General features: G+C 47.9%; 1 protein-coding gene across 4 annotated transcripts in view; it reads right to left on the bottom strand.

Annotated features, from left to right (window-relative positions):
• The window catches only part of GRAMD2A (GRAM domain containing 2A), a 32,707-nt gene extending 9,605 nt beyond the window's left edge, over positions 1-23,102 (bottom strand). The window contains exon 1 of one of the 4 annotated variants that reach the window (XM_036907837.2): positions 22,734-23,102. In XM_036907837.2, the coding sequence (XP_036763732.2) occupies positions 22,734-22,993 (260 nt within the window). In that variant the 5' untranslated portion in view covers positions 22,994-23,102. Of the gene's footprint in view, positions 1-3,138; positions 3,300-14,571; positions 15,386-22,733 lie in introns of those variants that run through there. The other 3 variants (XM_036907839.2, XM_057488945.1, XM_057488946.1) reach the window with 3 other exon arrangements.
• Between the last annotated feature and the right edge of the window lie 1,254 nt (positions 23,103-24,356).

The raw sequence follows: 24,356 nt of genomic DNA on the forward strand, positions 1-24,356 counted from the left end.
TATCCCCAATGTGGGGAAAGTGAGACCCCATGAGTATTGGACCCAAGTTTATGGGAAAAAAAGATAAGGAAAATTTACCTGGGTGGAGGTTCCCTCCCCCACCCCTACATGGCTTCCAAATGACATATTCAGTGATTAATGGCAACAGGTGGGTACAGAGAACAAATTATATTCTTTGGCTAGCCTGGCAAATTATAAACCAAATGAGAACAGGGCATTACCTAACCCCAGATCAGAAAAATCTCCATTGTAAGTCTTACTGAAAATGGGTCCGAGGCACAGTCCATAAAATTTGTCCCTGCCTGTCAAAAGGTCATCGTGTCCTTTTAGAGAGAGCCTCCTTCTGTCCTACTGGCAATGAAGAATGGGAGTATAGCTATGAAAGAATGAGGGCCCTACATAAAAATAATAGAATAGTGAACTTTAGATAGTCATCTGTAAAGAAACCAAGAGTCTGGCACCTACCTAACCTTTGCAAGATTTTCTGACCACAATAACTAGGAAGAAGGCCAAGTGATTTAATCTCATCTTCCAAACTCATGTAACCACGCTATGTGTCAGATAAATGATCAATGCCTGAACTTTATGTAGTCAAAGAGTATATAAACAAACCACTACTTTTCATTAAAGGCCAGGCTCAGCTTTTGCTAGTGTCTGTGTCCTCACTCATTCATTCAGTCGCCGACGCTGTCCATCCTTCAGGGACTCCTGGACTCGCTGGAGCTGGACTCCGGCATTCAAAATGCCCCCCAGATGCTACACTAGTCGGCATGGCCATCAGCACTACAGGAGGGTGCCCCTTTACCCACCCCTGGGCCTTACACTGGATGTTACCTTTTTCTCACTTTTGCAAATTCCATAGGTGAAAATACATTGTTTTCATTTCTATTTCTGCTTACTGATAGGTCGAACATTTTTTTCCCAAATATTTTCACCCAAATATGTCATCTGTGAACTGTCTATAAGGATCTTCATGTTTCCCTTATTGATTTGTATAAATTCTTTATTGAGAATATTAATCCTTAGTTTATCATTTTTATGAATATTTTCCCCAATTTGTCACATGCCTTCTAGTTCTGTCTGCAGTATTAATTTTTGTGTCGTAGGTTCTATCCATCGCTTCCACCTCTCTGTTCCTCACTGGGTTTGAGTGTTTTGATAGGAGAGGCCTCAAGGCGGGGCCCTTACAGAGCTTGAACCCGCAGCCTGTGAGCCCACTGGGCCACCAGGGGAGACAAGGGCACGGGCTCTGCTCTAAGGGACACCCTTCCAGTCTGCAGGACCAGGGACCCTGGGGAGGAGAAGGAGCTTGGCCATGGTTTCAGAGGCAGGGGGCCTGTCACCCAGGCACGGGAAAGCATCGTTTGACTTGTCAGGGTTGCAGGAGCTCGGAGGACATGGAGTGAGTCACAGAAGGGCTCCGAGAGAAGGGAAGTGAGCATTCCAACTGGGAGGGATTCTGGACCTGCTTGGGTCCCAGCATCTAACCTGCATGGGAAACCATGCCTCTGTAGAATCCTGAACTCAGCTGTTCCTGAGGTCCAAATGTGACTTCCTCATGGAGGGAGCTCTCCCCCAGCCCCTGAGGTGGCGCCCACAGCAGCCGAACCCCAGCCTCCCTCTCGGCACCTGTCCCCCTTGGTGGGTGAGCTCCGATCATCCGCACTGCCACTGAAGCCCCCGAGCCCAGGGCAGTGCCCTGTGCTGCTTGAGGAATGACCGTGCGGGGACAGCGTAAGTAAGGCTGGAGGAGAGATGGATCAGGAGAATAACAAAAGAGGGCTGTGCCCATTTCCCATGCCAGCCCCATGAACAGAATAACAGTGATAAATGACAGTCGCTGGGAAAAAATGACTTTCAAGTATCTTTAAACTAAAAGCAACCCCTCTACATGCGATGAACAGGATGGTTAGAAGTCCATCTGCTGTCCCTCCTGGCTGTCTTGAAAATACCATTGATTTATCAGCTTTTGCTAGTGTCTGTGTCCTCATTCATTCATTTAGTCGCCGACGCCGTTCATCCTTCAGGGACTCCTGGACTCGCTGGAGCTGGACTCCGGCACACATTGGCCAAAATGCTCTGCTTTCAAAATTATCTTCAATTCAGACTTTTTACTAATTAGTCTTCTCCCCTCAAGTGTTTATTTGGGAGTAAGAATAAAGACACGGGAGCAAAGCCGGATGAGAAGGCAGGGGGAGGGCACGCACCAAGGGACCAGTCAGGCAGTGCTCCCCAGGACCAAGGGCCAGGAAGGAAGTGCCCAAGGTGGGAGCCAGAGGGTGGGGAACCAGCCTGCATCCCCCCACCTGCTGGTGGCCTGCATCCGTTCCCACCTACACCTCCTTGAGCTTGTCGCTCTTCCTGTGCAGGTTGTGACTGAGCCCTGCCCATCCATTCCCACCCCACCTCCATGGGCAGACTGTGGAGTAGCATCAGGGTCTCCAAGCCATAAAGATGATCATTACTGTCATGTCTAGATGTACCAAGGTGAGCACAGCATCATGCCCCCAGGCCAGCTTCCTTCTGAGCACTGAGTACCCCTGAAAGCTCCCGTCCTCCACAATTACCCAAGCCCAAACCCTCGACTTATTCTCCTCTCCAGCCCCACAACCAGTCAATCCCGAGGCCCTGAGAGCCTTTACTGTACTTAACCCATAATGCCATTCACTTTCTCAGCTCCTGCTGCCTGGCGTAAGCCCAGGCCACCATCGTCTTTTTCCCAAATGCCGGCGATCGCTAACACTGCCCCCAGCCTTGCCCTTACATACCTGACCTTCTCCCACATCCACACTGGCAGCAGAGCTGTCTGGGCCCAGATCTGACCCTGCCAGTCTCCTCCTCACTTTCCTTCTCCAGCAACTCTGGCCTTCCTGACCTTCCGGCTTCCCTTTGCAGCCTCACCCACGCAGTCCAGCTGAGCCCCGTAGCCTCCACCACAGTGGCCCTTCATGCCGACATATTCACTCTACCAGCAGCTCAGGTAACATGCTTATCTGCTGTGGGATTCCCAGTCATCTGTTAAGCCCCAGTGCAAATGCCACCTCTGTGCAGCCCTCCCTGACATCCCCCCTGCAGAGCTGGCCAGTTTTCCTCTGTAGTCCCTCGTCCCTTCTTTCATGCTGCTGCCCTAGCACTTACCACAGCCAACTGGGCTTGTCTGTCCATACATCTGTCTCCCCCAGTCAACTGTGACTCCACCAGGGCTGTGTCTTCTGTATCTCTGTATCCTTGCACTCGGCAGGCACCCAGCACTTGTTAAATGAGTGAGTGAAGGAAACAGACAGAAATGATGACATCCCAAGAGGGAGGGGGGAGGAAAAAGCAAAGCAGTAAGAGCAAGGAGACACAGAGAACTGCTGATGCCCAGCGGGAAGTGGGGCATGGGGGCGGGGGGGTGGGGGCAGGCAAGATCTGATGTGGGTCTCCCACAGATGGGCCCTTCCTTTAGGAGCCCTAGCCCGTGGGGCAGGCAGACAGCCCTGGTCCAGCACCGCCAGGCACCCATGCTGGTTGACTGACCGAAGGGGCAGCTCAGGTCAGAGGCAGAAGAAAAGGTTAAAGCAGCTCAGACAGGACGTGATGGGGTTGTGGGGGAAGCAGAGTCCGGGCCCTCCCGCCTCCCCTGCAGTGCTCACTAGGCGGCACTTCCCTGGGCTGTCCTGGGCCCAGGCAACACTCTGCCAGTTGACCCAGCCCTCTTCCCCATGGCCAACCCTTCCTAACCACAGCGCAAACCTCCCTCCAGGACTCCTCCAAACCTCGGGCAGGGGCAGGGCCGGGGCGATGCTGAAGAGGAAGGCTTAGCCTAGCCTAGCAGCCTGAGCCTGCGGGGCCCCTGCGGTCACGTGGGCGGGTCCCCCTGCACATCTCCCCCCCAGCGAGGAGCCCACACCCCCCCAACTTGACTTCTCCTGGACGTCTTAGATGCTAGGGCATCCTGCGGGGCCTGCCAGCCCTTCTCAAGGCCAGGCCCAGGGACAGGCCCACCCGCTCCCGAAGCCAGCCAGGACGCTGGGCCCCGGGGAGCTCCAAGGAGGGCCCTTCTCTTCCAAACAGAAAAACACATTTAGCAGCAAGTCCCTGAGAGTACAAACCCAGACACCAGGGAAATAGCCTTCTAGGGACAGGGAGCTGAGTGGACATGTCCTGGAATGAACGTCAGCACTGGAGCTCAGCAGCCGGAACCGGGGGCTGCTCCGAATTCGGCCTGGTTACCCCACTCCACCTCGACCACTCACTCGGAACACTGCGCACCCCTGACTTCACACAGAGAGACTGTCCTGTTAACTCTGATGTATAGCCTGTTGGGAACACAGCAGAAGCCTGTAAAGCCTTTTAAAAACACAAAAAGTGATGCCTGAGCCCTGTCTCAGACCAATTAATACCTGTGGGGGTAGCATTTAGGTATTTGTCCAATTTTTTTTTTTTAGAACAAAAGTTATCACTTTACTACAATACAAAGTATATGTTACACAAATATTATCACTTAATTCTTTGATTATATTCTAATATTTTCCCAATTTTTTTTTAGAACAAAAGTTATCACTTTACTACTATACAAAGTGTATGTTACACAAACACCATCACTTGATTAATTCTTTGATTATCTTCTAATATTTTCCCAACATGTAGCGTTTTTTTTTTTTGGTATCATTAATCTACAATTACATGAGGAACATTATGTTTACTAGACTCACCCCATCACCAAGTCCCCCCCACAAACCCCATTACAGTCACTGTCCATCAGCGTAGTAAGATGCTATAGAGTCACTACTTGTCTTCTCTGTGTTGTAAGGCCTCCCCATGCCTCCCCCACATTATGTCCGCTAATCATAATGCCCCCCTTTTTATTTCCCTTATCCCTCCCTTCCTACCCATCCTCCCCAGTCCCTTTCCCTTTGGTAACTGTTAGTCCATTCTTGGGTTCTGTGATTCTGCTGCTGTTTTGCTCTTTCAGTTTTTTCTTTGTTCTTATACTCCACATATGAGTGAAATCATTTGATACTTGTCTTTCTCCGCCTGGCTTATTTCACTGAGCATAATACCCTCCAGCTCCATCCATATTGTTGCAAATGGTAGGATTTGTTTTCTTCTTATGGCTGAATAATATTCCATTGTGTATATGTACCACCTCTTCTTTATCCATTCATCTACTGATGGACACTTAGGTTGCTTCCATTTCTTGGCTATTGTAAATAGTGCAGCAATAAACATAGGGGTGCATCTGTCTTTTTCAAACTGGGCTGCTGCATTCTTAGGGTAAATTCCTAGGAGTGGAATTCCTGGGTCAAATGGTATTTCTATTTTGAATTTTTTGAGGAACCTCCATACTGCTTTCCACAATGGTTGAACTAGCTTACATTCCCACCAGCAGTGTAGGAGGGTTCCCCTTTCTCCACAACCTCGCCAACATTTGTTGTTTGTCTTTTGGATGGTGGCCATCCTTACTGGTGTGAGGTGATATCTCATTGTGGTTTTAATTTGTATTTCTCTGATGATTAGTGATGAGGAGCATCTTTTCATGTGCCTGTTAGCCATTTGAATTTCTTCTTTGGAGAAATGTCTGTTCAGATCCTCTGCCCATTTTTTAATAGGGTTATTTGCTTTTTTTGTTGTTGAGGTGTGTGAGCTTTCTATATATTTTGGATGTCAACCCTTCATCGGATCTGTCATTTATGAATATATTCTCCCATACTGTAGGATGCCTTTTTGTTCTACTGATGGTATCCTTTGCTGTAAAGAAGCTTTTTTTAGTTTGATATAGTCCCACTTGTTCATTTTTGCTTTTGTTTTCCTTGCCCAGGGAGATATGTTCATGAAGAAGTTGCTCGTGTTTATGTCCAAGAGATTTTTGCCTATGTTTTTTCTAAGAGTTTTATGGTTTCATGACTTACATCAGGTCTTTGATCCATTTCGAATTTACTTTTGTGTATGGGGTTAGAGAGTGATCCAGTTTCATTCTCTTACATGTAGCTGTCCAGTTTTGCCAGCACCATCTGTTGAAGAGGCTGTCATTTCCCCATTATATGTCCATGGCTCCTTTATCATATATTAATCGACCCTATATGTTTGGATTAATATCTGGACTCTTTATTTTGTTTCACTGGTCTATGGGTCTGTTCTTGTGCCAGTACCAAATTGTCTTTATTACTGTGGCTTTGTAGTAGAGCTTGAAGTTGGGGAGCAAGATCCCCCTGCTTTATTTTTCCTTCTCAGGATTGCTTTGGCTATTCGGGTCTTTTGTGGTTCCATATGAATTTTAGAACTACTTGTTCCAGTTCATTGAAGAATGTTGTTGGTATTTATATAGGGACTGCATTGAATCTGTAGATTGCTTTAGGTAGGATGGCCATTTTGACAATATTAATTCTTCCTAGCCAAGAGCATGGGATGAGTTTCCATTTGTTAGTGTCCTCTTTAATTTCTCTTAAGAGTATCTTGTAGTTTTCAGGGTATAGGTCTTTCACTTCCTTGGTTAGGTTTACGTCTAGGTATTTTGTTCTTTTTGATGCAATTGTGAATGGAATTGTTTTCCTGATTTCTCTTTCTGATAGCTCATTTTTAGTGTATAGGAAAGCCACAGATTTCTGTGTATTAATTTTGTATCCTGCAACTTTGCTGAATTCAGATATTAGATCTAGTAGTTTTGGTGTGTAAAAGCACACATAAAATAAGCATATAATTCAATGCATTTCACAAACGGAACACACCTGGCGACCAGCCCCCGGGAAGCCCTCCTGCTCCATCTAGTCTTGCTGCCTTGGTCCCACCCCCGGAGATAACCCCCACCCTGACTTCCAGCTACACAGCCTGCCTTTGCCTCCTGGGGCCTTCCCGTGGGTGGAATCACACGGTACACACATACGTACTCGTCTGTGTGGCTTCTTTCACTCAGCAATGCATTTGTGAGATTCCTGCAGTGCTGTGTGTACAAAGTTGTAAACTGCGTTTTCCCTAGTGTTTAGAATTCCGTTATATGGACATACTACAACTGACTTAGTCATTTTACTATCAATGGGCACAGTTTTTGCCTGTTATGGAAGTGCTGCTCTGAACATTCCAGCACCTGTCTGGTGGACGTAAATATTCATTCCCAGGGGTAAACACTTAGGGTTGGAATTTCTGGGTCATAAAATAGGCACATGGTCAGCTTCAGGCTTTTCAAATCTCTCAGGTGATTTCAGACTCGTAGCCAGTGTTAAGAAACCACTGGATGAATCTTGTCCCCACCCTTCCTTTGGGTCTCAGAGTGCAAAATACACCTCCTGGCCTCCACAGTCAATCCCCCCACCTGAGCTCCAGATCTAGGGGCCTGCCCCTCCTGTGTCCTCACCCTGCCTCTCTGGAGCTACTGGAACATCTGTGGCAAGATGGAATCACATTGTTGATAGAGCTTGCTTCCTCATGTTAAGATCATAAGCACATTTACTAGGTTGTGCCAAGTAAGTAAGACGACCAGATTTCCCTGTGGCAGAGGCCAGCTCACACCACGCTCAGTCCTTCCTGAGAGCCGCCCTCTGTCCTCCTGCAGCCGCACCCCCGACAGACAGCTCAGAGCCTGGTCGACAAGCCCTCTCTTGAAGGGAAAGTGGAATAATGTGGATAGAGTCAAACGCATGATCAATACGCTGAAACTTGAAGATAAAAGATAATCTCCTCTTGCAAAAAATAATTCTATTGTTTCTTACACAGAAGCTGCACCTCATTTCTTATTTTCTAAGCTGATATTCCATACCTAGCACAAGTGCTTGGCCCTTTCTGCTGACTAGAAAAAGGGAGAAAAACCCCATCATAGAATTCCGTATTCAGTGTCGGGGGTGGGGCTCAGTGAGTTGTGGGGGCCACGCTGGGTCCCCATCCACCTGTCCTGCTCAGCAACCCTGGCAAAAGACTCAGGAGGGGCAGGTGCTCGGCACAGTCACAAACCCTATTTCCCAGGAGCTGGGCTGAGAACACCTGGGCCAGGACTGTGCTCAGTTTCCCTCTCTTACCTGTGGCGGCTTTGAAATGAAGGGGGATGTGGAGGGCCAAGGGCCCTGCTTCCCGAAACATCCGTTTGTACCAATGACCCTGGACGCAGCAGACAGAACCACGGGTGCGCTCCAGACCCAAGCAAAGCATCTGCAAGCTGACCAGCAGCCTCTTTAGAGTGAAAAGATGAACTGGCCCATCAGATTCCCTTTCTAGTGAATCCTAACAGGGAAACCCGAGCTGAGGGCGCAGCCAGAGCTAGTGCGCAGGCAGGCGAGCCAGCCGGACATGGGGTCTCGGGCAGGGGAGGCAGCGGCCCTCCCAGTCTGGGGGAGAGCAAAGAGGGTCCGCTCCCCTCAGCTGCCCGTTAACCAGCTCCCCAGACAAGAACCCCCCCATACCTAGTTTGCCCAAAGACCAGGGCCCACAGGGAATGTCATTTAGGATATTAATGTGGCACTACTTACACTTCATGGGTGGAGAACAGAGGCTCAGCTAGGTCCAGCCTTGCCCACACAAGTCACTGACAGGGCCGGGGCTCCGCGGAGGCCTGTCAGGCCCAATGCCGGGGGTTACCACACCCCCAGTGAGCCTCAGGGCCGTGAAAAGGGCAGAACTCTGAATGTTCAAACCAAGTTAAACCCTATTCGCCGAGGGAGCCTCTGGGGAGAAAAAGACTCACTCATGAACTCCTCTGGCCCTCAGTTCAGCAAGGGCGATGGCATCATCCCCATTACACAGATGAGGTCACTGAGGCCCAGAGAGGCGAAGCACCTTGCCCCTGACCACATCACTGGAAAGTGGTGAAGCGTGAATCCAAACTCCACCCCAGCTGAAAGTGCACACTTTTTCTGTGCCACACTGCCACGGGGCTCGGGGCCCCGGAGTGCACCCTCTGCCATAGCTTTCCCTGGCTGCAGGGCCAGACCCCAGCTGTCTGCAAAGGTGCCAGGAGAAGGGGGTTGGGAAGACACAAGGGGTCTCAGGCTGAGATGACCATGCAGGGGCCCCCCTCTGGGGAGTGGGCTTCCCTAGATCACACCTTCCCCAACAAGCCTTTATCTCGGCTGCTCAAAGGACTAAACAAACTGGGAGAGCTAGTTGCCCAGGAGATGTGGGCTGGCCCAGCCCTCTGGGGATGGCTGGATCGGGCGTGAACAAGGACCCCTTTGAGCTCTGTTGCTAACAAGAACCCTTACCTACAGAGATTTCAGAAGCCCCTGGGTGCTCCCGTCCAGTGGGAACTGGGTGCACTAAGAGTAAGGTTGGCTCCATCTCCACCCTCAGCAGCCAAGATGCTGCCTGCTGTCCAGGCCTCTTAGTGGAGCCCAGAGCTGGTCAGCCACGTCTTTTGCTGCTTGGCTGAGTAGACCAGCCCTGGTTAAAGGTCTCAATCCCCCTTTTCCCTGCTCTGGGACCTCCTACCCAGGCCTGGACTCTCTCAGCACACCAGAAAGACGCAGCTCCTCATGGGGATGGACTTCAGGAGCAAAGCGCTCAGGCTGACTTCTCTCCTGCATCTGGGAGGGGTGCAGCTGCTCTCCCGGCTCTGCCTGGACCCTGCTTAGCTAAACTGTCCATGCCCAAGACGGAGCCCCTCCCGTTCTCACTCCCAAAAGCCTCTCCTCCCTGAAGCCTGGCTCCCTGTGTCCACAGGCATCTGCTCAGATAGCTTCCCCTGCTGCCCTGCCTTTCAGGCGGCTGTCTCCCTTAGACTGTCTTATTCTTCTCTCACCCAGAGCCTCACATAGCCTCAGGCATACAGTAAGTGCTCAATAACTACCAAATAAGCTGTGTGGCTTGTTTAGCAGGGCCTTGGGGCACAAACACAAGAGCTGGAAGGAGAGCAACTTGCTCAAGTTTGCTTCTGGCTGCTTGGACCCTCTGCACATTTGCTCCTCTATAAAACAGGGAAAACCCCCTCCTTGACCTGCACTTCTCCAGGACTGCTGCGAGCCTCTGAGAGGTCATGGCCCCAGCCTGGGGAGGGAGCCGGTTCTCAGAGCCTTGCCCATGGAGCTTCAAGCCCCCTCCCCTGCCAGCACCACTGAGAGCTGAGTTGGCTCAGGAGTCCCATCGTGTACCTTGAAAAACAATGAGACGTGTAGCTCCCTGTGGGAAGCAGAGAAGGAGGCACCACCAGGCCCCAAACTGCACCCACAAAGCTCCAAATGTGTCCTGCATGACCGATCCTGCCCTGTGACTACAGCCAGAGAGGGGCTGTAAGGAGAGGCCTCTTTACACCTGGGCCATACGGGTGACTACCTCCCACCCCTCCTGGACCTGGAGGCACTCCCACAGGCCAGGCCCAGCCATGCTCAGGATCCCTCTCTCTCCTCCCTCCACCAGGGAGGCCAACAACTGCTGCCCCTCCCTGGCCAGAGCTCAAAGGCCTGCAGAGTAAGAACAGTCACCAGGGAGACAGATGGGACAAACAGCTGAAACGTAAAAGCTTTGCTCCTGGGAATATTCAGGATTTCCTGTGGAGCCCAGACCTCGCCATGGAGCAGGCAGTAGGTTCTGCAGAGAGTGACCTGCCTATTGCCGGCCTTGTCCCATAGTGCCCACTGCTATATATTTGAGCTGGCACCCCTGGACCTGGTCACAGACCACTTTTTCTTGGCAGGCCACTTGGGACCTGGCCGTTTCCAGACAAGAAGCTGGTCATTCAGGTCTAAAAACAGACTTGCATTCATTAAGAAACAGAGCGCCCCTGTGCTCCTGATGGCCACCCTCTGCCAGGCCTGCTGAGGAGGGGCCCGGGGACACCCCCAGCTACTCAGACAACCCTCTGCAAGGCTGCCAGGGAGTGTGGCTACTCCTGGCTCCAGTCAGCTCTGTCCACCCATGGACACCATTCAGCACACCCACCCCAACCACCCCCTGCGACCCCCACTTCAGAAGCACTCGGGCCACAGGCAGCTTTGAGGGGGCCACAGCGTCCTTAAAGAGCCTGGATTTGGGGACAGGAAGGTAGGGAGGCAGGCCCGGAAGTGGCTTCTCACTGCTGAGGGGCCTTGGAGAAGTCACTCTCTCTTTCCGGGCCTCAGTTTCTCCTCTGCAAAGGAGCAAGAAAGTCTGAGCCCAAGAGGGAAAGTAAATGCCTGAGGAAAAATCAAAGCAGAGTCAGGAACTGGCCCTGTGTCGGAGGACCCCTGTCCTAGGAGAGGCTGGCAGGCACACAGTCTTCAAAGGCCTGCCAGCCTCTCTGCCTCCCTTCTGCAAACGCCGGTTGAGTGCTTGCTGTTTGCTCAGCTCTGTGCAAGTGCTGTGTATACTAAGGGGGATAAGGCAAGCAACTATCCCCAAAATGCCTGGCGAGAGAGGCAGACATGAAGCAAATATTTATATAAATCAATACATATTTATAACTGTGTAATATATGCCATGAAAGAAAAGCACAGTGTCCTAGGAGAACCTCTCTCAGGGAGTCCTGACTCAACCATGGAGAGCAAAGAAGACTTTCTTGAAGAAGCAGCAGGATTTGAGCTGATAGCCAGTGCATGCCCATCAGATAGGGGTCAGTTGTAAGGAGCTGGAGAGGGGTCATTCTAGAGGGGTTATAATGTGCAAAGGCCCTTGAGGCCAGAGGTGTGCGGCATGTATGAGGAGCATAAACAACACCTTTGTGTCTGGAAGGTAGAGGTGAGTAGTCAAGTGACAAGCAATAATACTGGCAAGGTCAGTGGCACTAGCCCATGCCGGGCCCTTTGGGCCCCAGGAAGGGTTTGCATCATTCTCTTAAAAGCAATGGGGAACCAATGAAGGGATACAAAAAGAGAAATACACTATTGACTTTGTGCTTCAGAGATCACTCTGATACACAGATTTGCTTCAAAATAATCCAAAGGAGGTGGGGTAGAGGGAGTAGAAGATGAATATTGATGGAAAGAATAGGGACAACCTTGTGTTGGTGGTGGTTTTAGCTGGGTGATGGATACATGGGGATCCACCCTACAACTCCCTCCTCTTTTGGAATATGTTTAAAATTTTCCATGGAGGCAGATCAGTTAGGAGATTGTATTCCAGCAGACAGATGATGTCTCAGACTTGGTGCAGCGATGATGGAGGGCTAGGAATGGATTCAGGATACGTATTTCCAAATGTGATCAACCTGACTTGGTGGTCAACTGAATGTGGGACATAAGGGCAAAAGTGTCACATAAGACTCTAGGTATCTGGCTTAAACAAGTGGGAAACTGATCTGTTTTGCTGAGACAAAAAAGGGAAAAATATATTGTAAAAAGAACATATTGAAGGAAACATTCGTTCACTAATTTAGTCTTGAACATGTGTGAGAAACTTTTAAGTGGAGATGTCAAGCTGTATATGCAAGGAGCTCAGAAGAAAAGTCCAGGCTGGAGAGAGAAATTTCTGAAATACTGGCCCAGGGATGGGTACAGGAGGTAGGAAGATCCCCCAGGGACAATGGGTACATAAAAAAGAGAAGCTATCAACAAGGCTGTTAAGACCAACCCAGTGCAGTAAAGAATTATCTTTCCATAAATGGTGCTAGGACAACTGGATTATGTTGGACCTCTATCTCTTACTATATGTGAAAATTACTGAAAAATGTCAGCTCTATAACTATAAAACTCAGAAGAAACCATAGATATAAATCTTTGTGACCTTCAATTAGGCAATGGTCTCTTAAGATGTGACACCAAAAGCACAAGAAACAGAAGAAAAATAGATCAACTGAACTTCATCAAAATTAGAAACTTTCGTACTGCTAGTGATATTATTAAGAAAGTGAAAAGACAACCCACAGAATGGGAAGTCATATATCAGATGAGGGTACAGCATCAAGAACATATAATGAACTCTTACAAAGTTGAAGATATTATCATTAAGTGAAATAAGCCAGCCACAAAATGACAAATACGGTATGATTCCACTTATATGAAGTATTTGGAACAGTCAGATGCATAGAAACAGAAAGTAGAATGGCGGTTGCTGGGGCTAGAGGAAGGGGAAATGGAGAGTTGTTTAATCGGTATAGAGTTTCAGTTTGGCAAGAAGTTCTGGAGACTGGTTGCACAACAATATGGTATGCTTAACAATACAGTACAAACGAACTCGGAAATCATTAAGATTGTAAATCTTATGTTTTTCTTAGCCTCCATTTAAATGTAAAGAAAAGAACTCTTAAGACTAAAAAATAAAAAGACAATACAACTAAAAGGGAGCAAATGTTTGAAAAGGTGTTTTTCCACAGAAGATACTAAATGACAAATAAACACAGGAAAAGATGCTAAACATCTCTAGTGATCAGGGAAATGCAGCTCAATGCCGCCATCGGATACCACTTGATACCCACCAGGAGGCTATCGTCATTAGGTGCTGGTGAGGATGTGGAGAACCTGGAACCTCATACATCCCTGGTGGGAATGCAAAATGGTGTAACTGCTTTGGGAAATAGTTTGGTGGTTCCTCAAATGGTTAAACACACAGTTACTATAAAACCCAGCAATTCCACTCCCAGGCATGTACCCAACAGAACTGAAAACATACGTGCTCACAAAATCTTGTACAAGAATGCTTATACATTATAATTAACCAAAAGAAATGGAAACAGCCCAAATACCCAACAAATGGTGAATGGCTAGACAAAATGTGGCATATCTATACAGTGAAATATAATTCAGCCATAAAAAAGAATGAACTACTGACATATGTTACAGAATGAATGAACCTTAACAACATTATGCTAAGTGCAAGAAGCCAGTCACAAAAACCACATAGCATGTGATTCCATGTACAGGAAATTTCCAGAATTGGCAAATCCATAGAGACAGAAAGTAGCTAAGTGGTTGCCAGGTGCTGGGGGTGGAGGTGGGGGTTACGGGAAGTGACTACTGCACATAGGGTTTCTTTTGACGGTGATGAAACCCCATCTTTATGAATACACTAAGAGCCACTGATGGAACCATTTAAAAGGGTGGATTTTATGGCTTGTGAATTACATGTCAGGAGGGAGAGGGGGGTGCAGAGGGGGTGGAGGGAAGTCTGGGACCTGAAGAACCCCAACACTTAAAAGACTGTGTGGAGGAGGAAGAGGAGTCCCCAGGAGGAGCAGGGGACAGTGAACCTAGAAGTAGAAAGAAAAGCAGGTATACAAAGTGGAAGCCAAAGTTGTGATTCAAAAAGGGGGAACGGAAAGCACTGAAGTTTGCTGAGAGGCCAAACAGGAGGAAGACTGAAAGGCAGTCAGCCACTTCAGCTACAGGGCGAGCACCAGCAGGTTCGGCCAGGGCAGTGGGGGTGCAGCAGTCGGGGGCGAATCCAGGCTCAGGGGCTAAAAGGTCGGCTTCTCCTTCCTCCCCCCAGGCTGCTGGCTGTGACCGGGACGGGCAGTGAGGACAGGCCTTCGAGCACACCTGAGGCTGCTGCGGCGCCCAGCAGAAAGCCCGGGTCTCCGGCCAGCCCAGCAGCACGCCGGCCCCGGGTCCCGCCTTCCTGGCCGGGAAAGAGCGCGGAGATACTGGCGGGGAGGAAGGGCAAGGGAATGCGCGCTCCTCGCCTGCTGCCTTGGGCGGCGCGTCTGCCGGCTCGGAGGGAGGGGGTGCTGCCCGGTGCCCCGCTCCCCAGCCGTCTCACCTGCCGCTCCTCCACCCCTGGGGCGTCTGTTCGCCGCAGCCCCCGAACCACAAGTCCTTCTTCCGCGCCTGCCCTTGGAAGAAGCCGGGAAGCGCTGGCTCGCGGGCGCAGAGGGCAGCCCCACCCGAATGCCAGCACCTCCGCGCCAGCGCCGGGGCCAGAGCCACAGATCCCGCCCGGCCTGCCCTTCGGGGAGGGCGGACGGTCCGTAGGGCAAAAGCTGGGGCAGAGTCGGGTGGCTGGCCGGGGCGCAGCAGCCGCACCCGCGCCTCCTGGCCTCCCTAAAAAGGCAGCCCGCGCCCCAGTCCGGTCCCCGTCCTGGGTCGGGGCCGGCAGCGGGCCGGGACTTGGGAGCCCCAAGCAGGGTGGACTCCGCGCTGCTCAGGCTCCAGCCAGCTCGGCTCGCCTGCGCTCCTGCTGCGAGTTCAGATAAGTGAGTGATGACCTGGCCTTAAGGGGCCTGCTGGGTCCTGGGACCTCCTCCCCCACGGAGAACCCCAGGTTGTCTAACTGGTGGAAACCCCCTAGGAATGCCTGCTCTCGCCACTAGTATTCAACACTGTTCTGGAGGTTCTAGCCATTGCACAAAGGCAAGGAAAACCTAGAGGACATAAAATCAACGGAAAAATCGTAAGAAAGTGGCCCAGATACTCTTTATTTGGGCCCTGGGCGAGGCAGAGCTGTGATGGGGATAGACACCTAATGAACTCTTGTGAAGTTCATTCTTATTGTACTGGTTACAAGATCAAGATCAACATGAAAATCCATAGTTTCTCTGTAGACCTGCAATAAACAGTTATAAAACATGTTTGGGACAATGATTCTATTCATATGGCAACAACACATACAAGATGCTCAAGAGTAAACTTTTAAAATGTAGAAAATCCATGAGAAGAAAACCACAAATATTTTTAATAATATGAAAGAAGCCTTTAATAAATGGACAGAGAAACTCTGTTCTTGAGTGGGAAGATTCAAAGTTAATCTTAAAGCAGTGTATTTATACTAAATTTAATGCAAGGGCTTTGCCCTACCAGATGTCAGAACAAATTACAAAGCTAGAGCAACTAAAATAAAATGGAATTTACTGGCTTATGAAAGATTTATAGATCAATAGAACATAAGAGGGAGTCCAAACAGAACATTACCTATGGGTATCTGAGAATTTAGTATATAGTGAAGAAGGTGTTTCAAATAAGTAAAAGAAGAATGGATTGTCCAATAAATGCTGTTGGGGCTACTGGTTACCATTCACAATTCCAGGTAGATAAAACATCCAAATATTTTCTAAATCAATAAAGAACTAAAATAAAATAGAGGAGAATATTCGAAAATCAGGAAAAGTCTTTCTAAGCAAGGTATAAAACCCATAACATACCAAAAATTCAATCGCATAGAAATTTAAAACCTTAGTACATCAAAATTTAAACTGGTAAAGAATTGGTGTTTTTAACATATGAGTTCATTCAAGCCAGCAAGAAAAAGGTAAACAATCTAATAGATTGTAAAGTAAAGAACATGAACAGGAAAGTCAGAAAAGAAGAAATTTTTCTCTTATCGATCTTATTGGTAAACATTTAAAAAAACGATACCACTCAATATTACCAAGGTTGTGGGAAATAAACGCTGTTCATATCCCATGTTGGGACTGAAAACTGAGTTAATCTTCCTGACATATATCAAATGCTTTAAGAAACAAATTATTTGATCCAATAACTCCATTCATGGAACTTGTATAAGGAAATAAATAGGCAAGTAGGCAAAAATTTATATTTATATGGCTAACAATTATGGGGAGAAAAGTGGAAATACCACAATAATATTTTATCACTATAATAGATACCTATGCAATTGACTAAAAGATTGGAGTATAGCTGCATGTGCTTATATGGACAAAAGCCCAAAATGTGCTGCTTAGCGTTAAACAGGTACAGATTAGCAAGTAAGATATAATCCATTTATATAATCCAATTATAAAGTTTAAAAATCTATACTTCAGGGTCAAAAAATATCAAATATAATAATATATCAAACAGTAGGGATTATAACTCAGGAAAGAATTATGGGTGATTTTTACTCTGTAATTTCTGTTTTGTTTTAACTTATTATAACAGGCATGTAATACTTTTAAAGTTGGAAAAAACAATGAAGATATTTAAAAATAAAAGGTAGAAAAGATATCTTTTTTTTTTTTTTACTTACTCAACTTCAAAGGCTGAAGAGTTTAATAATATCTACTGTTGATCAAATCAACACGGTGGGTGAATGGGCAGTCTCACTACTGTGTGTAGGTCAGTGTGAGAAAAGGTACATACATTTTATATGGAGATACCTGTTGGACCCATAAAATCCATTTCTAACAATTTATTCTTAAGATGTAGTTGGACACAAATTTAATATGTATAAGAATGTTCACTGAAGTATAGTTAGAAAAGAAAAAAGGCATGAACAAATTATGGTTTACTTATAGAATGGAAGGCTAATGCAACTATAAAAATTATATTTAAAAGTTTTTTATTAAAATTTATTAAAAACACATCTATATTAACATGGAAAGATAGCATTATAGAACATTGGAAAAAGGATTACATAGAACAGCATGCAGAATAAAATACACGTGGAATGGATGCTCACCAAAATTCTAATAATATTGTGAGTTGGGATTTTAGGTATTTTTTATTTTTTTCTATGAACTTTGCCTAAGTTTTATGATCATAATAAATTACTTTCATTTGGTGAAAAGAATAAAAAAGAAGGGTAGCGCAAGAAAAAATCTATTCCAAGGGCACAGTAAGATTCACAGATACCTTTGAAATTCCAAATTCCTAAAACATCATTCTTCTAACATGTAAGCCCTCAGAACCCAACAGAAAAAGAAACTGATTTTAAAAATGAACTTTGCCAAATCCCCACATGTAATAAAACACCCACACAGAGACACACAAACGAGTGCATGTAAAATGGGTAATATCTGAATAAGAATAAGGTCCTTGGATCATACCAATTATCAATGTCAGTTTTCTGGTGGTGCTATTGGGCTATGGTTATGCAGAATGGAGCCAGTGAAAGCGACTGGGTACATAGTCTCTGTACGGTTTCACACAGTTGCTTGTGAATCTGCAATGACCTCAAAATAAAATGTTTATTAAAAAGAAAAATCAACTGTGCACCCTGAAAAGGAGACCAGACCAAGCTTTCCTTAGAGCTGGGGCTCAATCATCAGAGATGCCTGGTCTCAGAGTCTCAAAGCTGGAGGCACCACAGGGAAAATAGCTTTTGGTGAACACCAACTGTGTGCCAGACCATTACAGAGCCTGAGAACCTTTCAAGTGGGCCAGATGTTAGTCTGTATTATAGATGAAGAAAGGGAGGCTCAGAGCCAGCAGTAACTTCTGGAGCAAGGATGTGAATCCAGGTCTTTCTGAAAACTCAGCCTCTTCCTGTTATGATATCTGCGAATGACTTAAAAGGAAAAAAAACTTAGTATTATCCGTATCAAGAACCTTGGTGTAAGCAAATAAACATTAGAGTGGGTGAAATAGAGGTGGGGTTGCAAGTAGGCACAAGGAATTTCAAAATGTGTGCCTACATGTGAATATTATCCATCAGACACATCACTGCAGCCCGGCTTATTAGAAAGTTCTTTCCAGTACCCAAATGGAGCCTGCTCTGTTTAGCAATCCTTCACCGAAGAACAAACCTTAGTCCTCAAGTTCATTCCTTGATCTAAACTGCTGGTGAGACCAGTACAGAGTTTGGGCCATGACCACTCCTAACCTCCCCTGGGTCTGATATTGCAAAACCCATTAGCTTTCACACTTGCTTTCAACTCCCAGGTCTTCCTCCATCATTATGGACTCTGACTGACAGTCTAATGGACCCTGGAGTCCAGGCAAGAGTTGCAGAGCATGTCTGTGAACTCCTGGAATTTGGGGCAAAATTGTTGCGTCTGAACAAAGGGACCTGTTTCTGGAAAGAGAGCATTTCACTTTTATTAGATTTTTAATGTAGCCTATGACTCCAAGAATGATAGGAAATACAACCTTAATTTGATCAGTAATAAAATGGGTTTAAAATATGAACTCCAAAATAGATTACTTTAAAAAATAAATGTTCAGGTAGCAATAAACACCCCTGGTGTTTAGACTGTGCTCTCTAAAAACCATTTCCCACTAAGAGAAACCAGCACCCCTTGGAGAGATAGCTGATTCCAGATTTGGAGCAGGAAATGCACTATTGAGCCTAAAATATCTAATCATACCAGAAAGCAAGAAAACCATCAAAGACTGAAGGCAGGGCACATGGATGCAGGAGCCAACTGGAAGATGGAAAGCATCAGAAGGATTGATGTCTAAAATGGACTGAAATATATCAAATATGTTTAAACCCATGAGATCATAATAATACAAAAATGACTCACTGGTCAACTTTGGTAGATACTAGGAACCCATTACATTATTTTGAAAACTTGTAAATAAACGGAAAAAGTTAAATATTTATTCTATTTTTCAAGTAGTACTGGCTATACCTCTGGGTAAGCGAATAGTTGAAGAGGGGACATTTCTTTTTATAGAGAGATTCAAGATGATAGGAATAAATGATGGAGTAACAGAATTAGAGTAATAATTCCATTTTGCAGTCTCTAACGAAATAATAGCCTAAATGAAATAATCATCAGTGGCTAATAACATCCCCCAAAGAAAAATAACCAGATTTCTTGTGCTCCCTCAAGTGCTCTGTACCTCCTGAATCCAACCAACCTCTAGATCCAGCTCCCAGTTTATAAGAAATACAGGAGTCAGAGGAACATTTGAAACATCAACAAGCTGGGAAATGGTATAGGACAAATAACCTGATTTTTTAAACAAATAATTTGCAAGAAAAAAAAAAGAAGAAATAGAAGGGGAACCCATAGATTACAAGAGATTATAGAGAGATATATTCAATATGCCAGCCAGCTGTATAAACCTCATTTGGATTCTTATTAAATAAACAAATGGTACAAAGACATTTACGAGATGATGGGGAAATTTTAAACACTGACTAGCTACTGAATGATTTTAAGGAGTTACTGTTATTATTCAGGTGTGATAACAGTATTGCAGTTAAATTTTTTAAAAGGACTTGGTCTTTTATAGATCAACACCAAGATAGTTGTGGAAGAAATAATATAAAATCTTAGATTCGCTTCAAAATAATCCAGCAGTGAGAGAGACTAGAGGCATATAGGAACCGAGACTGGCCGCTCACTTGGTAACTGTGGGAACTGGGTGATGGGCACACCATGCTTATACTATTCTCTCCTTTTGTATATGTTTGAAATTTTCTACAATAAAAAGATTAAAAATATAAACATTTTTCAACGTTTTGGTAATCAAGGAAGCCCAGTATTGTCAATTCTGAGGTATTGTCCCTGGATTATTTTAAAATAAAATTTCTAGATAGCCCTTCAGGATTCAAAAATAATTTTTAAATAGCATTTTGTGTGGCCTGGGTTGGTATGAAGAAGTTTTGAGTAACTTGGTCAATGCTAACACATATTAGTACTTAATTTTTTTCTACAGAAAAGAGAAAAAAAAATTCTCATAACCAATCATACCACCTGTTTGCTCAGAGATACCACCCACACTGCTGCTCTGACCCTAAGTCAGAGGAAAAAAGGGGTGCCGATGAAATGAAATACAAGCAGGATTTTGACAATTTTACCATTGACGTGTCATGTCAGCATGTTAGGAGAAAAAGCAATTCATGTTTGATTTAAACCAGTTCTTTATGTGCTTTTAATTCCAGATATTTGAAAAAGTAGTGCCAGCCAAAAACAAATGTCTGTTTAAAAAATGAATAATGCGATTTTTAAATGGATATTAAACACCACCTGAGGAAACACTAATTTAGGACAAAGACTTAAAGAGCAGTTCAACCTCCACAGGTTTTAAAACTCCAGTCCTAAATAATGACCAAACATTTCTAAACTAATGTAGTTGTGGTGTAGAGAAGAAACCAGTTTTCCCTGTAGGGGTTTACATTTTGGGGAAGAGCACCTTCCTTCTGAACTCTATGCCGAGCCCAACAGGTTCTCCTTGGGGAAGCAGCTACTTAAATCCCAGGCCATGCCTGGGGGCACCTACCCCTCCCCTCCTCCTTTTCCTACATTAGGTGAACAGTTGGGGAACTGATCAAAGTTTCAAAGATTGGTGGTAACAGGTGGTGACAGTGATGCCCCGCAGTCCAGGTGAATAGCTGCACAGTGGCCAAGACTGACTTCATGCCAAACTCACCCTCCCAACAGAGATGGCTGCAGCCTTGGGGGGAGTTATTTTCACTTTCAGGAAACGAGAAAAGCAAATTATTTTCTGGGTGTCCAGACTCAGACACCAAAGTGGAATGCTGTACCATTCGTGACATCACAGCTTTCCATAGCCAGTCATAGCAAAGAAAAATTATGTAAAGAAATGAAAAAAATTCCTTCAGAAGTTGAGGGCTAGTTAGCAGAATTACTGAATGACTGAATGGAGAAAGCTCTCGCGAGTCCACAGTCCTATTTCCTTACTTTATGATGGCAAAGTAGGCCCACAGAAGGGATCTGACTTGTTCTAAGTCACAGTAAAATAGGACCAGCAGGAAGCTTAGAACTCACTTCTGATTCCTGGAGCAACGCCTTCCCCTCTGGTCTGATAAATAGAGTAGGTGGCATTCAAGGGCCAAAGCAACCATTTGACCGGGTTAAGGACCGGGCAGAGCACCCAAGCAGGCAAGGGGAAGAGCTTCAGGAAGCCTGGCTGGCATAAATGCATCTTCAGTACTGCCAGTCTCAGACTCCGGGTGTCCCCCTGGGAGGACACCCTGGCACACAGGCCTTTCTGGTCTGCACCAAGGCTTTAAGGACTCACCTAAGCTCGAGAATTGGAAAGGACCAGTAACCTCAGGCATAGAGAGGGCCTGGGCTGTTCTCTAGGCTATTCAGAAAATTCTCCCAAAGGCAGGTCAGGAAGGAGAGCTTGGATTTGGCCCCAGCAGAAACTCTCCAGGGTGCTCAGTAGCAGCCTCTGCCAGCTTTGCCCTTTAGACCTGCCCATTGGCCCCAGAGATGCTCACTGCTTAACTGGCCCTGTCAAAGTCTAACCTCAGACCTGAGAGTGTCTGGCAGCGTGGACTGGATGGACTCCAGCCGCGTATCAGAGGACGGCGGAGACGGCATACCAGGCCCCTACCTGCAGGAGGGGAGCTACACCCTGTACTCTACCTTTTGCTGCAAACGCTAAGTCTTTGCTCTGAAAAGAGCTGGACTTCAAAGCCAGCTGAGGTATACATGGGCAAAGACCTCATAAATTGTCAGGCACTCTCTCCCACTCCCTAGGAGCCTGGTCCCTGCAAGGACGGGCACCCTTAAACAATCATTGGGGAAGGGAGGGGCACGCGGAGCAAAGAAGGGCAACTTAGACAAAGGGAACTCCAAAACATTTCACCAGCTCCACACACCCCTCTGGAGTGGGCACAGGGCTCATACATTCATCCTACCCGCGCCGGTGCTAGCTGGCCAGGGGTGCCTGTGATTGTGGGGTTTGGGGCCTGGGCAAGGAAATTACAGGTTTAGCCACTGGCTCAGTCTTCCCCAAATAATCCCACACTCAGAGCCCCAAGCCTCGTAGACCACAACTGCTGATGTCTCCTGAAACGCCACCTCCCGCCTGCCCTACCTCCTCATCCCTTTCCTAGCTGCGAACACTTTCCTTCCTCTAAGGGCGACTTTGGATCAATCTCGAGGCTGAGAGATCAACCCAAGCCCGCCAGGCTGGCACCAGCCCGGAGCACGGGTGCGGCCAAAGCGTGCTGGGACAGCTCCACGCCGCCTCCTGGGCAGCCACAGGCCGCCACAGTAGCTAAGCGGGCTGCAAGAGGCGGGAGGCCGACCCCTCCGAGGGCCAGCTGGGAAGCCCAGATGCGGGGCGGGGGTCAGTCCGGACCAGGGGTCGATATGGCTGGGCATGAACGAGTGAGTGGCGATGGTGGCGGGGCGGGCGGGGGCGTCCCAAGGAGTGTGCCCTGCACCGCCCGGATGCCCCTCACGCCCCAGGGTCGGGCCCGTCGCCCCGCGCCCCGCCGGGGCAGAGCCCGCACTCCGGGAGCCTGAAGGGCGCGCCCAGCGAACAGAAGCCCCTTACCTGCCCGCCTCGGTGGCCTCGCCCCGGCGAAGAGCGGTCATCGCGGCGCCTCCAGGCTCGGGAACCGCCGGCGCGGAGAGGCTCCCGCCCGCCGCACCCCCGAGGGCCCGCCTGCGCCCGCCCACTGGCCGCCAGTGCGGGGCGGGCCGGGGCAGCCCGTTGGCCCTCCTTGCCCCTCCTCCACACCCAGGTGGGGCCCAGGCTCTGCGCGGATCCCGCAGCTCTGTGCCCGTCTTGGAGGCCAGCACCTGGGTCCGCATCTCCGGCTCCTTAAACTAGGCCCTTGGGTCCCCTCTGGGTTCCTCCTCTGCTCCCCTTCCAGTCCTGGGACCCAGCACCCCCTGTGAACCCACCCTCCCCACGCTGAGCTGCAGGTAGGTTTGTTTCTCTCCTCACCGTATGAGCGAAGACGGGTAGGGGACCCACGGGGAACTCTGGACATGGTAGTCTGACAGGCCCGGGGCTAGAAAGCTGTGTGCACTTTCCCCAGTGTTGGGAATTTCGCGGTCTCCCAGGTAAAAAGCTTTTGGTGCCTAAATTGGAACTGAAGACGGTCAGAAATTGAAGACTACAATAACACAGGCAGAAGAGCCCGGTTGGTAGGGTATGAAAATGAACTGGGCCTTGAGAATGAGACAGAAGTCCTATTCCCCCATCCTAACTGGGCTGCGAGCCCCTTCCTCCCTTGAGATTGGTCAGTGTGGATAAAATGAGAGTTCCTGGGGCCAGGATTCTCACCTGGCCCTGGTTGACTGGCTCACTGCACACCTGTGGGCAATTTGACTCTTATAGAGCTCCACCCAGTGCTCTGGGCGCAACATGGTGGCAGGGCTGCAAGGCTACAGGAGAGCAGAGCAGAGGTTGGAGTGGTGGCAGCGCCGAGGACAGACGCCCGGAGGATGGCTGTGCAGGATGACTGTGCAGAGGGGCCCAGAGGACAGCTGTGCAGGATGACTGTGCAGAGGGGCCCGGAGGACAGCTGTGCAGGATGACTGTGCAGAGGGGCCCGGAGGACAGCTGTGCAGGATGATTGTGCAGAGGGGCCCAGAGGCAGAGACAGGCTTGCTGCATGCAGACTCGCTCTGAGTGAATGGGATTCTAGTGACTGACCCCTGGAAAAAAAGTTGGGTATAACCCTTTCACCCCAGGAACGTTTTGCTGTCAATTTCTTTGGTCACATTGAATCCATAGCAAACTTGCCGGGGGCTGAAACCCATTGGCAAGACGGTCAGGAAAGACTCAGTTTCATTCCCACACTCATCCCCCCTCCTTGGCCCTGCTTCATCATGGAGAGAGCATCAGCAGAGGGGCACAAAGGGAGCCAGAGGTCCACAAATATTCTGGAAACTCGAGTGGAACCTTGCCTCATCTTCCAGCTGCAGGACCTAAGATGAGGGGCAGGGCAGGGCAAGGGCTGTTCACGCTGGTTCACCCACCAGAGCAGGAGGGAGGGGCCCCCGTTGCTGCCGTCTCCTGTCTCTGGTCCCAAATAGCCGCCGTTAGAATTTCCCCAGCGGCAGAGCCTCAGCTACACCTCCTCTGAGGCCCACGGGATAAACCCGCATCCTCGACATAGTGAGCTACAGCTTTGCAGCACTTCTGCACCCTGGAGGGCAGGACAAA

Source organism: Manis pentadactyla, chromosome 11, assembly GCF_030020395.1.
Source record: "Manis pentadactyla isolate mManPen7 chromosome 11, mManPen7.hap1, whole genome shotgun sequence".
In the NCBI taxonomy this organism is placed as follows: Eukaryota; Metazoa; Chordata; class Mammalia; order Pholidota; family Manidae; genus Manis; species Manis pentadactyla.